Source organism: Anser anser (genome assembly GCF_964211835.1).
Source record: "Anser anser genome assembly, chromosome: 2".
In the NCBI taxonomy this organism is placed as follows: Eukaryota; Metazoa; Chordata; class Aves; order Anseriformes; family Anatidae; genus Anser; species Anser anser.
In genome coordinates this window covers 49,495,117-49,509,209 of record NC_139721.1, presented here as the reverse complement: position 1 = coordinate 49,509,209, position 14,093 = coordinate 49,495,117, and the positions used below count along the sequence as shown (strand labels likewise).

At 39.5% G+C, this 14,093-nt stretch overlaps 1 protein-coding gene across 1 annotated transcript in view; it reads right to left on the bottom strand.

Moving 5' to 3' along the window:
* Positions 1 to 14,093, bottom strand: part of NPC1 (NPC intracellular cholesterol transporter 1) — a 28,011-nt gene that overhangs the window by 1,106 nt on the left and 12,812 nt on the right. Inside the window, exons 7-24 of the mRNA XM_083823930.1 lie at positions 13,890 to 13,966; positions 12,836 to 13,206; positions 12,209 to 12,435; positions 11,561 to 11,661; positions 10,528 to 10,630; positions 9,361 to 9,550; positions 8,776 to 8,958; positions 7,923 to 8,037; positions 7,261 to 7,388; positions 7,028 to 7,168; positions 6,370 to 6,459; positions 6,065 to 6,255; positions 5,156 to 5,271; positions 4,451 to 4,580; positions 3,860 to 4,060; positions 2,362 to 2,593; positions 1,185 to 1,298; positions 160 to 322 (exon numbers count right to left, since the gene is read on the bottom strand). Of these exons, the coding sequence (XP_083680056.1) occupies positions 160 to 322; positions 1,185 to 1,298; positions 2,362 to 2,593; positions 3,860 to 4,060; positions 4,451 to 4,580; positions 5,156 to 5,271; positions 6,065 to 6,255; positions 6,370 to 6,459; positions 7,028 to 7,168; positions 7,261 to 7,388; positions 7,923 to 8,037; positions 8,776 to 8,958; positions 9,361 to 9,550; positions 10,528 to 10,630; positions 11,561 to 11,661; positions 12,209 to 12,435; positions 12,836 to 13,206; positions 13,890 to 13,966 (2,873 nt within the window). The remainder of the gene's footprint in view (positions 1 to 159; positions 323 to 1,184; positions 1,299 to 2,361; positions 2,594 to 3,859; positions 4,061 to 4,450; positions 4,581 to 5,155; positions 5,272 to 6,064; positions 6,256 to 6,369; positions 6,460 to 7,027; positions 7,169 to 7,260; positions 7,389 to 7,922; positions 8,038 to 8,775; positions 8,959 to 9,360; positions 9,551 to 10,527; positions 10,631 to 11,560; positions 11,662 to 12,208; positions 12,436 to 12,835; positions 13,207 to 13,889; positions 13,967 to 14,093) is intronic.

Sequence of the window (14,093 nt, the reverse complement as noted above, 5' to 3'; positions counted from 1 at the left end):
AAGGGATCTGGCTACTTGCATGATGGAGAGGCAAATTTAAGTGTTTTTTTCATTTTCTAAGTTTGTAATTTTTTTTCCTATTAACATAGGAAAAGATATCTATAGGCAGCTAAGCTTTTTTTTGGTTTATGTGCGTTTTAAAGCAGACTCATATCTTACCTATGTAACTAAGCAGAACTGGAAGAAATATTAGTCCATGTGTTGCTCCCAGAAGAACCATAGCTAGATACATCCTGAAGTAGAATATCTTGAAGATCTGAGATTTGGAAAAAGCCAGTACTACAATTCCTCCAAATTTAGTCAGTGTGATTCCACTGAAGACCTGTCAATTAAGAAGTGGTTTTCTTAAGTAGAGTTTCATGTTCTAACTACTTAGCATTTGCTGAAAATGCTTATGTAATCTGAAGCTCCTAGATGTAGCACACCAGCTTCCCTATTAATCCTTAGAACCCAAACCAACCTACTAGACCTACTCAAGAGAAGAGTTCCCCTTTTAGTCCTACTTGACACTACAGGCCAGGCTCAGTATGATAAAAATATACACCGATCTGTACAGCCAAACAATTTTAGTTTGATTTTGACGTCAGGCAGATCCATACATATGCTAAAGAAAGACATTACTTGGAGTAACTTACATTTCAATAAAGTTCCTTTCCTGGGTGGTCAAGTACATGTAGCACTGGAACAGTCTGTTCCGCTCCCCACCCCCCCAGCTTGCTCATCTGAATTGCAGTGAGATGACAGTACTGCCCAAGTACTGAGCTCTGCTTTGTTCGCAAGGCTCCAGCACGCTCCCATATTCAGGACTTTTCCAAGTTACCTCTGAGCATTTGGAAGAGAGAAGCGCTTAAACCTTAATGAGACAATTCAATTAATTGGAACTACTGGTTCAGCTAAAGCTTTTAGCTCTGTTCTCAACTACTAGGTAGTATTAATATCAGGCTAATATGAAGTTAATGAAGTCCTGATCATCCCTATTGCTGGTAGAAGCCTAGGTTGATCTTTAAGAATTTTGATTAGTCATTTCCTCCCCATCCCCCCCACCCCTTCCTCACCCCCCACCCCCAAGCAAGGCCATCCTGGGGCCATCCTATTCATCCTATATATAACTTCAGGATGTTGATATAGTCTATAGTTCCAACTTGGCTACTCGTTTTTCCCCAGTACAGTAGGTAGATGCTTACTGAACTGCCCATGTGAGACAGAGCTTCTTCTGCACGCTCTACTCTACTGCCCTTAGTACTAATAGTGAATGCTCTTGTGACGTGACTGCAAAATTCCACCGCAATACCACAGCTCTAGATAGAAAAAGAAAACATGCGTAAGTGTCATTTAGATCAGCATTTTGATGGTAAGGTCTCTACTCAGAACTCTACACAGGCTAGAAAAGTTCTACTTGTGATCAGTTACTAGTCATTGGAAAAGTGTCATTGCAAGTTACAGGTTCAGCATTAACTTGTCACTAGAGGCTTTTGAGTACTGTATGGCATTTTGTTTAGTAGTGACTGGTGAGAATCTGATTAAACAAGAATCAGAATAGGGGATGGTATTAGAGGACAAGAGTTTCTTGGTGTTGCAGGAAGCTGACTTCAATACAGTGTGTGTATGCAGCAATCACTTAACACTGAAATCAGTTTCTAGACACTAGCTACAATAGCACAGCTTTAGAACAACACCAAGTTGCACACCGATTTTATACCATAGGTCAGCTGAATTTAACACTCCATTTAAGCAGGCTTATTAAGATGAAATTCATCATTTACAACATTAAACATCTTGGAAATCCTTTACTTATGCAGCAGGTAGACTTTCATGAATATATATGCCTCGTTGTAACATGGGGCAATGGTTTATTTTCTCATAACATTCTCAGACCTGCCACAAACCTCTGGAAAACAAGGTTAACCAGAGCATTGGCAGCACTCAGCTGTTAGTAGCTAAGATCTACAGCGTTTCGCCAGGGCATTCACTGCCCATGTTTTCACCCATTTATGCAGGAACAATACTGATGCAAGCACATCATAGATCTCTGCAGAACATGAATACAGCAGAAGCCTCAACATTAACTTTAGGCATGAACAACATCAGGTGACAGCACCTAGCCTAAGTAGTAACACAGCTATTGCCACAGAACAGAAGCCATCTATTTTACACTTCAATTGCTGTATCTTAGCTGTACTAGTTTTATTCTGACAAACTAGTTCTATTTTCTATACACCATCTAGAAGTATTAAGATAATTCTACTACTATTGTTCAAGTGTCTGACAGTTTGGTAGAGAAAGACTACTTAGTGTCATGAATGACACACTAAACTGTTCAATACTTGGAAAGAGAAGCAGACAAATGTCTCGTTAACTCACCATAACAAGATTTACTAGTGAAACTGCATTCAAGCTGATGCCCCAGAGCCACATCACTCCAAACATGTTGACGATTATCATAGCAATAGTTACTGAAACCAGAACAGCAGCCCATACTTCAAATCCAAGCAGCACAGTTGTCACCAAAAATATTGATCCCAAGGAGATGCAGAGGTTAAAGATAGCATCATCCACAATTGTCAGATACTGTTCATAGAAGACATAAAATACACTGTGGAAAGAGCAGAAGTTGTGATTAGCCATCCTACTTGCCAGGAACACAGCTGTTTCTGCAGAAAGGCACAGTTTTTTTCCATTAGAAGGTGAGTCTGAACTTCAGAACAGTTCCCCCTGTATTCAGCCCCCGATAGGTAATAGCTCTGCTTTAGTAACTGTATTTAAATGCAGTAAGAGAGAATGCTTGAACAAAGCTGCTTAGGGTGATGAGTATCTACTGTCATTTGCCATTTATATAGAAGTCTGGAGACTAGAACTAGCCTTGAAGAAAAATCAGCTAGCTGGAACTAACAAAGCTGCATGATCTATGTGCTTTACCTAGTGAAAACTCCCAAGTGACTCTAGAAACACCTCAGTGTTTTGAGCTGTTTAGGTTTTGTCCAACTACAGGCAAGAAATATACAACAGAAGTCACTTAGTACCAAGAGTAAGATGCTAGCATTGGCTTAGCTTTTGTGATAAAGTAGTTCCGTCATTGTAAGAGTCACCAGCTAGAACTGGCTTCAGAATCACTCCTATGGAACACCAGCTGTTACAGGACAAGTCTTTACTACCACTTCAATGAACGTTATACCTGAAAGTCAAGGTAAGTCTCCTACTGCAACATAAGCAGCTATAGCAGTGGCTATGTGGTAGTGCCTGAGATTGCTTGTAGTATCTGCAGTAACTACTGCAGAGGGTCTGAACTGATTCATTATGCAATGAGACCACAAGGATGGGCAGGATTCTTTGAAGCCAGAAGATTAGTATTTCTGCAGTACAGATGCTAGTTCCAGTTCAGTTTTGTTATGCTACTACTATGGAAAGTCTGTGTATTATTATGCAGAGTCTCTAGTGTATTGATAATCGTGCAGGCATTAAGCAATATTTGACATCACTACTGTCACTGCTTTAAGTTTAATTGCTTCAGCAACAGCTTAAGTTTAAAGTCAATACAATCAAATTACAGCTTGCAACTATCCAAACTAGCATATCTCACTAATTTAGGACAACTACAGAAACCTACCATGAAAGCTAGAAGACTGAGTTGAATCCTGAGCTATATTCTGTAGCAAAGGAGAGGCTTCTTGATTTTAGTTATCAGCCTAAAGATAAATTAGTGCTGGACATAAGTCTTTTTTCCTCCTAGTTTTTTTTTTTTAGTAAAACCAATTTTTCTTCTTAGACAAAACAGAAGACAAGTTTCTAAGGTGTTGTTTGCTAGTAATTCTCAGTTGTGCAAGTTAAATGTGTCACTACAGTAAGAAAGATCTAAGCATACCTGTAAGGAAACACGCGATAGTTCTTCTCTTTGATGCCCATGGTTTCAGTAATGTTGTCTGCTATAATTCGAGCTTTTTTCATGGCGTCAATAAAATCAGATGATGTTTTCAATACAGTATGGTAAGTACTAAAATAAGTTGCTCCAACATCAGTTTTGTTGTTTATAAAGTTGACAGCAGAGCTATATGCGGCATGTCCTCTGTATAAACAGAATTTCACATGTCAATGAACACCAGTCATATTTATTACTTTTATAACATATATATCCTTGTTTCTAACAGTTTCCAAAGCTGATAGTGCAAGGTTTCAGACCACAACATATTTCAAGATTACACAGGATACACTAGACTACAGAACTTGTTTCTTTATGCAGGGGGGGAAACTGCTGTTCCATTTGTTTGACAATGCATTTGTTTTCACAGTTTTGTTTCAGAAAATACTATAAAAACAGGTGAGACTTGGATGGTTTGTATAAATTTTAGAGGAACGTTAGGTAGTCATCCTGACAGGCATACACAGAAGGGCCACACTTCTACTGCAAGCATCTTTGACATTGGTCAAAGCAAGATATGGGGAATATGGCTCTTACCCTTTGCCACATTTAGGATTAGGGTTGTCAGAGAGAAACATTGGCAAAAATGTCATGAAGTCTTGGCCTTGTGGTCTCTGCTTGCCTTCTTGAGTCAGTGGTCGACAACGAGTACAGGATGGATCAGTGACTGCAGAAATACCGAAATCACGTTGGCTACAGGATCAAATATTTTTTGTCTTAACACTAGTTAACTTCTGGCTTGAAGTAATAATGGAACATAATTCTTTAAAAAAGCATTTTTGAGGAAGAGACAACTGAACAGCCCTACAATTCTGTATTAAATCTGCAGTCACGTTTTTGCATTTATTACTACTAAGGCAAGGTCTTCAAGACAACTGTTAGCTACTTTTGCACTATCTACATCAGACCCAGGAAGGATTATATCAAACTCAAGAATTTCAACAGAAATGGGATAGAAAGCTTCTGCTGGTTTCATTAGAGCACAGAGATCAAAGTTTCATAACAAATTATTCTTGAAATAGTCATTGCATTGGCAGTCTAGGTAAGCCATCTTCAACATGCAGCATTCCAGTAGAATATTTAAGTTCACTCAAACAGCAGTTCAAACAAATTAGAGGGCAGCTCAATAGGTTCCTACTCACAGAAAGGAAAGCTCTTCACCTGACTCATACCACAATAAAATGTTCTGGCTGTGAAACTTCAGCCAAGCTAATCCCCTGGCAACACGGTAGATGCTAGTACCTGAAGCATTGCAGAACTGTCCGGTGGTATTGTAGACTCTGCAACAGGATGACTGTGGCTTCACCCAGTCAAAGTAGTCATCAATCCAGGATGATGGAGCATAGCCTATCCTTGTACTAACGAAATAGCACACTCATTAGTAATTTAATATTTAATTCCAGAACACATCTCTTGAGCTCTCCAGTGCCAGTTCTTTCTACTTCAACTCATTCTGGTGCAAGCTCCTTAGTTCACCCTGTAGTCCCCTGCTCTAGGACCTCATCCAAGAACTGGTCTTGTTTCTAACACTGCAGCTAGCAAACAGCGGGACCTTCTTCCCTGTATTCTGAGCTCCATTGCCAGTATCAGCTTTCCATTTCCCCTGCCCACTTCATGCCTCATCCCATCTCAGATATCATTGCCTGTTGTCAAGCAAGACTCCTCCTTCAGCCTGACTGAAGGAAAAAAAAAAACCAACAAACTCCACTGAAGGGAATTTAGAAGAGACTTTCTTCAGTTATGGTTACTGTATTCCAGATGCACTTCTCACTTAGCTACCAGAATATTAGGCTAGTTTACTCACCAAGTTTAGAAGCTGAGCATGCAAGTGATTTCCTAGGAAAGCTGAGTCATACTGAGAGATTTTCATGAACTTTTCCTACTACCATTCCTGATTCCTTGAAGGACCAAGTCCCTTTTCCACATCTAAGTACATCAATACATCCCACCAGTCCAGACAGGATTTAGCCTCATTCTAGGAAGACTGCCACAGCTTTTTCCCCTTCCTCCCTTCCATAAACCACAGTATAAAGCAAGTACTATAGTGTCAGTTGCACAATCACCAGCTGAACCTAAGCTACATTAACAGGACACACTGGTCAGCTACATCTCTTCCATATAACCACACAGAGAAAAGCACGAAATACTTACTAGCTACTAATTTCTGCAGCATTGAAGATTTGCTGGACAAGTGAATCATTATTACATCCCATTCCACCACACACCATGTTCTGCCCTTCCAGAGAGGTGTAGTTGTGCCCTTCTTCGAGAACAAAGTAAACAGGAGGACCCGCATGCAGGTACTTGCTGAGCTGGCTGAAGTAATCCATTACATAGGAGTCCTTAAAGGGTAAAGTTTTCAGTTACCGTTACATAATATTGAAGAGGCACAACAGGATTTCAAGCTTTCCATTCAGCCTCAAATTGCTGAGCAGAGACATGATTTTAAGACTTACATCTGGCATTGAAAGAGACTGATCAAGTCCAATCTCTACATTGTGCATAACTGCTGTACTGAATGACAGAACGCCCACAAACAAGGCAATCTGCGAAGAAAGCAGATTCAGGGAGTGAGAACTGTGCAGAAACAACAAGCAATAGCATTCTAGAAATAATTTACTAAGTTAACAGCAATGATGCAAAAAGGCTCTAGCTGAAGCGTGTTACCCAGGCTTAGTACTACAGTAACAGTAAAATCTAGGGCCACAGAGGGGACTGGTTAGGTAAGGGCCAATTTATACATAGAAGGCAGCAGTTAAAGATACACTAACTACCTTCTGTAAAAAAGCACAGTAACCTCTAATTGAATTAGGCATCATTCTCCAGCAACAGCAAGACTGGATTCATACAGTGTGGGAGATGACATGTTGACACACTCCTCAGATGATATGATTGTTATGAATACAACTCTATTAAATTTGGGCCTTGAGCAATCCAAGATCAAGCACTTGCAAGTATACAAACTCATTCCAATACCAATGCTGGAAGAAAGAAATGCTAGAAATTTCATTTGTTTTATTGTGTTTAGTATCTTTTTTTTCAGTATAAAGCCTTCAGGCTCAACATTCTTGCTCAAGTTCAGATGACTGCCAACTGTAAGCAGAGTGTACATACCACTATCGGTCTCATCCAGTCCTTAAGCAGATATGGAGAATACAGGTTTTTGAAGAACAAAAATAAGATGCTCTCAGAACGTTGCACCCCACTTGTTTCTTCACTGCCTTTGATACAACACAGAATATCCAGTCTATTCCTCTGAAAATGAATTGCAAAGTATGCCGGGTTTAGTAGTCCAGCAGAGGATGCCATCCCAATCACATAGTGGTTAGAGAAGCATTTATACTCACTTCTTGACGCCTAATATCCAAGCCCAGGAGACTTACAAAGCAGGTGACTTGAAGAATAAAATCTATGAGTACAGCCATTCCAGCAAAAAGGGAGAACGTGCGGACTGCTGGCATGGTAGACAGTGTCCCTGAAAGAAGTGAACCAGTTTGTTAAACAAGTAAGCTCCCTCCCCTGTTGGAGAACCAATGGCAAGTTACACTAGGAGTAAACCAAGCTCATTTTGAAGGACAGCTCATTTACACTTCAAGGGTGCCTCTAACACACTAAGGGTGAGCTTCAAATAGATTTTTATCACTGGGGCACCTTTTCCCAATCAGTGGAAAAACGACTGAATGCCATATAGGAGTCAACAAACACTTATATTTTAAATATTCCCAGTATCAAATTTAGACTTTAGTTGCTACAAATCTCCTGTCTTTTAAGCAAAAAGATCTAATTCTGAATGTCAAGTTCTTAGTATAGAATGCGGCCTCACTCCGCTGGTCTTAGAGCTACACTGGCCTGTCCCAGCAGAGGTAAAGTTAAACCTGATTATAGCAATAAACAGCTAAGCTAAGCTTCCTCCATAAGGGAGCTTTTGCTTTGTTTAAATATTTTAGCTTTGCATTTATTCTTACAACATGCAGGTATGATGTGAGTCATTTGAAGATAAGGGTCTTACCTAAGAAGAATGCTACAGTCTCAGAAAAAGATGACAGAAACATACTAGGTGCCACATCTCCCAAGACTCTGCCAATCTGTTTATCCAGAGTTTCACCCTCAAGGCGTTCATCTCTCTGTTTTAAGATAAATTATTAGGAATCATGGAATTAAAAAAAAATTTCACATTGTTTTAAATATTCAAACATCCAAAATCATCATTGCCACGTTACCATAAGTTACATAAACTGATTCTAATATAAAAACAGCATGAAAATCCCACCCTGTTGCCTTACTACTGTATTTTAGGTTAGGTTTGAAGCAAGTTCAATGCTTCAGCCAAAACCACACACTCACCAAACGCAATGCCAGTTTTTTTTTTTTGTTTGTTTGTTTTTGGTTTTTTTTTGGTGTGTTATCAAGCCTGTTAAACTACAAAGCTGATTACCCACCCATTAAATATTGGTGCCAAAAGTTCCTGGTGTTAAGCGTGTAGCTTACTACACAATTACTACTCACAGTGCACTAGAATTACAAGTGATCAAAATAGTAGCAGAGTTCTGCAAGTACCGAAGAGAGATGTTAAAATTATTCATTTTTATATCCTTAGTATGTGGACCAGAAGCCATAATAAACAAGTTTGATATCAACTGACAGCTAAGAACGAGCAGGAGTTTCCACATTTTGGGTGAAGGAGTGAAGGGAGTGGGATAGGGCAATTTCATATAACCTTGGCTTTCTCCAAGACCACTAGATGTCCCCTGAGATTCCAGAGCTGCTCAGAATGGGATGAGCACTAGAGTACAGAGGACTTTGCTCCAAAGCTACAGCCTTCAAAAATAATACACATTTAGAAAACCACAAAAAATAAATACCTGAAGTGTCTGCACTATAATAAAAATGTTGTCCACCCCAATAGCCAGCACCAAGAAGGGAATGACTTCTATCACAATCAGTGTCAGCGGGATTCCAAAGTAACTGAAAATGCCTATAGAACATGCCACTGAGCTCAGTACAATCAGGATGCCTGCAATACCCAGGGAGATCTTTGAATCCACCTAAAAAAAAAGTTGTAATAACTGTTAACCAAATCAGCACCACCACATAGGATAGACTATAGCAAAGGCAGAAAGCTACATTCTTTTGTAGAATGGAGTTAGTAAGAAACTTACTTCTGTTCACCCTCCCCATCCCCCCCCCACCCCAGAAGGGACAGTACTTAAACCTGGAGCCTTAAAACTTGTAGCTAACTGCACACACAAAGTGAAAATAGATCTAGCTGAAGAGATTAATAACATCTGATTGTCACATGTAACAAAAAGTTTCCCCCAGCTCAAAGTTAAAAGAGGACTCCATGCTTTATAACAAGATTGAATACAAGTGTTCTGCAAAACTACTTCAAAAGCTACTTAGCAAGCTGTAACTTCAGTGTTTAGAAGCAATGAGAACTATAAACATACCAGCAGTCTTTCCCAGCTCTGGATATGTCCCAAAGCTATGGAGATGTACACAAACATTACAATATAGCTTATCAAAACAGTGCCGACATCACTATTGCTTTCACGATTGATTTCATCTTCAATACTCCGTTCAGCAGAGAACGATATAGTCAAGTTTGGATTATGATAGTTCCTCAAGAAGTTAATAAACCTAAAAAGAGAGGAGAGTCAGTCACACTTTAAAGAATAAAACACCTTGTAGAAAAGGCTTGTAAGTTGGCTGAAGACAAATTTGAATTATCTGTGTGATACAGGAGTGCACTGTGGTCAAATAGTACTTTGAGGCACACTTCTCGTTTTTAAAGCTGTAATACTGAGATGGGGATGCTGGCAACACATCCCTAGAACTTGGCTCCAAGCACTAGAAATACACTACGCTGAAATACTTTTCATGTTCTCTCCAGAGGTAGGTGATAACTAGGTATCTTGCATAAGCTATTTCAAAGCAAAAGTGCAGTCTTCCTCAAAGCTAGATCTATAAGTACACACATGAAATATGACTACAGCTTGCTTACAGCTCTTGAACAATTTACTAACCCTTATTTCAGTTCCCCTAAATGAAGGGAGATGCTTGTGAGGCATGCAGATGCTAGTTATACTTGCACTTAGCCTCAGACCTTCTAGAACAGAAGTTTGTTTCATCTGAACTATTCGCCAAAGCAGTTGGCCTGTGTAAGGCAACAGCAGCTCTTTGGTATGGTGAAGACAATGAAAGCTTTTTAGATCCTCATTTGGAAGATAGCTTTTTAAGAAAATGACAGGTTAAGAATTTCAGAATAATGCTGTACCTTTGCACTGGTGGTTACAGTAGAGCAGATTGAAAGAAGTGTGTAATTCTAACACAAGCAACACATCAAGTTTTCTGTAGCTACTTACCAGCAAGTACTACTAAACTAGATGGTCACTAACAATACAAGAACTTATCTCTTCAGAGCAAATTAAGTATATCAGATTAAGCGAGTCTCATGACCAGTAACAGTCAGTCCTTTACCGGTTGTGCTGCTTCTCAAAACATCCCTGTAGTTACACAGAGCAACTGCAAGTACAGCAGAGGTGTTTCGCATGCTTCTATGTTTAAAGGTTGCTTAAAGTACCGTATGCATTTTAGAATACAGGAAGCATACTTACTCTTTTTCCCATGCCAAGGCTTTCATTAGCTTTCTGGAGTCATTGTAGTAGTTGTTAACAGGAAGAGTAATAACAAGAGCTGTAGCATTATTATAGTTATCACCTGTAGAATAGGAAAAAAATGCCATGCATTATGAAACAGAGCTTACATTCCAGTGTTGGCAGGAGCAATTAAGTTTTAAGGGGTATTCAAGCAGTCCCAACACTACATTTCTATTGAATGCTATCTGTTCAAACACAATGAGTTCTCAAACACTTTACTGAAATAATCTGGAGTGCTTACCTTTCATTCCTATATTCTAAAGTAGTCATTCATTACCATTTTCATGGTACCCTAACATTAAACAGTTGTATGCTTAGACAAGGTGCTATCACATAACTCATGCTTATGACTTAATAAGAGACAGGATCTGGCTTCCTAACATTGTATCCTCGTATACTTATCTTTTAGTCACAGCAAGTAAAAGAATCTAAAGTTAATTGAATACTTGCCTGCCATGGCTGTTCTAGCACATTTGCTTGATGTATCTATCAAGCTGTTTAATTGGTTAAGTTGCTTGAACGAAATTCTGTCTTAGAATAATTATGGAAGGGTTTCCTTTGTGAATACCTTAATCTTAAGCTTCTTTTTCAGACCAGTGAAAAAAATATTCTGTCTCAAAACCCAGATACATACACATCCCAGCATGTTAGCTTGAGGTACTTCACATCTTTCTCTAGTCCCCAGAAACTAGAGATCCTTTAGCAGGCTCAAACTTCATGCAAGACAGAACACTTACATGCTTGTCAAGTGTGTTCCTGTAACAGGCTGCTTGCATTTGGCACTTCTGGAGTTATCTGCCTTCATTTTCAGCACTGGTCAACTGACCAGTTAGTTAAAACATCCTTACTTACTGGAAGTTTTTTAAGAAGTCAACTTTCTCTGGAGTGCATTTAAAAAGCCTTGTTAAACAAGAATGCAACTTTAACACCAGAGAGAGCAAACAGCTAAGTACTCTCAAGACTTAGAGTGTCACACTGTTTTGCCACCTACCATCATATCCTCCCAACACCAGCCAGGGAAAGACAGGTCCACCAAATGTTCCTAGGCAGGGATCGTGAAGCATGCTTGTGTCATTCAGTGATGCTGGAGCCCTGAAGAGATAATCAATAATTGTCAGCTTGTGCTTGACAACTTCAGCACAGCAGCACCAGAAAAAAGCAATGTAAAAAGCTATTCTGTTATTACTGACCAACTTGAAACAATATTAAACTGCTAGTGATATATTGCCCTTATCCTATGTTTGCTTTAAATTTAAATACAGTTTTAAAGGTGTCTTCCTTAGAGCTTCTAATGAAAGGAGTGACTTCTACCCAACATAAACTTAAGAGAAATTTTAGGATTGTCTTCTCTACCAGAGCTTTATTACTCAAAGCATATGAAACGTGTTCAAAGCAAACCACAGCCAGTGTCTGCACCAAATCAAGATTAACCTGAAACCTGATTCAAACAACTCCTGCTGAAGCACTAAGTACTAAAGTAATAAGACAAACATGCTATACTAATCTGCAACTTCACATAGTACTGTGGATTGAAAAAGTGGTAAAAACACAAGGAGTCCGTCAGTACTAATTAGTTTTGTCAGCAAGAGAAAAGTCCAGCTTGCCTACCATTTAAAGAATAAGTAATAGTACTGCTTACCTAACACAGTATAAGAAGTGAGTGTGGTAGTCAGCATAAACAAAGAACTCATCCCCAACACTATGATCTAGGACAGAATGACTGTTCTGAAAGTAGTTGAGTACGCTCAGTATAGTGCAGTTGTTGTTGTAGGGAGCAAGAGGAGCAAGGCAAATGTCTTTCAGCGTTACAGTCTCATTGTCAAAAGATGCAGTTATGTTTACAATAGCATCCTGCAAATCTAGAACCTAAAAAAAAAAAAAAGAAATTAATATAAGAGCAGCACAAGAAAGAATTTTCCTTGCAAGACAGAAATAAGTACGTTCCTAAGTATGTTCCTAGAAATTTCCAGAGGCAATGGCACAATCAACAGGAGTGCATGACTAAGTCACTTTATTTAGGTGTTCACAGTAAATTTACTTGGGACTCAGCTTGCAAGTCCATCAGAAGAGGTCAAGATAAGGTTTTCAGAAAGAAGCTTCACAGTAAGAATTATACTATAAGGATTTTATAGTAGGAGTTTTGATATATCTAGTAATAACTAATGATTGCTTGGACAGACGCATCACCTTACAGATGGAAGGCAACTCCATGTTGTTATACCAGCTAGCAATGTTTGGTTCTTTGCTCTCGGGAAGTCTCGGTTACCTGATGGAGAATTTCTTTGGTGAGTGGAGGTCCAAAAGGCACATTTGCTCCTGATGGGTAAGGTGAAAAGATGTCTGGATGGCTGTTTGGCGCTTGAATAATAAGTTGTTCAGTACGAAAGAAAGGCCCAAAGTGTTTGTCGAAGTACTCCTTCTCTTTGCGGGCTTGGCTGCTTGGAGCTGACCAGAGATCTACAGGGTTTGTAGTTGCTTTAATATACACAAAGCCTGAACAGCACATAGCAATGAAGACCACAGAGAAGAGAATAACGGGACGTGGATTTCTGACACAGAAAGCACCCCATGATGTAAATGTCATCCTCAGGCCATTCTCAAACCTTTCACCAAGCCTCTCACCACAGGTAATTTTCCCTGTTAAAAAAAGTAAACAGGGAATGTTTCAGTCAGTTTAAACAACATTTTCTTGCAGCACACTAACAAGGCTGGAATTTTACTCTGCCCCTGATGCTCACTACAGAGCTAGGGTCTACACTGACAGTCAAATCCAGGGAGTAATTTTTGCGATCAAAGGGCAGAGGCCAGTTTGTACCTATACTGCCCCTTCTAATGCAGGAAGGTCTTTGACAGCAGTCACAGCACATAAAGCCAGGAAGTATCTAGAAGATGCATGACCATTAAAATACATGAGCTACCTCAGCTGCTATACAAGCTTATCTACAATTCTTTGATGGCAGGGGAAGCACAGCCAACCTCTGTACTTTGAATGGACATAGACTGGTCAGAACATAACTTGAGTTTAGCAGTGTTCCCTCTCCTGCACCCCAGAAGGGATACAAAGCACTCTAAGTGCTCCATATTACCATATCCCCACCCATACTGTGGGCTCAACTGTGCAGTCAGGGCTTTCAGCAACCAGCAAAACAGGGTTAAGCACTCTTCTACACCAAGAGAGATAACTAGCCAAAAGACTGAAATATATTACTGTAACAATGGATTATATGGGCTAGCAAAGCTAAAATTCTGAAGTGTCCCCACAGGAAACAGATGCATGTAAGCCAAGGTTAATAAATCTATTGCTCTTATGCAAGACATACCATTATCACGGTGAGAGTTCACGGAAAAGGCTATATTGCTGTCAATTGGTGTGTACTCTGAGACAAAGTGCCGCCTCCTGTAAAAGAAAAGGCTATGTTACCACAATCCCTCCCAAAAGGGCTTCTTCTGGTGTTCGTACACTAAAACTAGAGACCAATGCTAGTAAAAAATTCTTTGACTCCTCCAGAATGGGTAGGCATCTT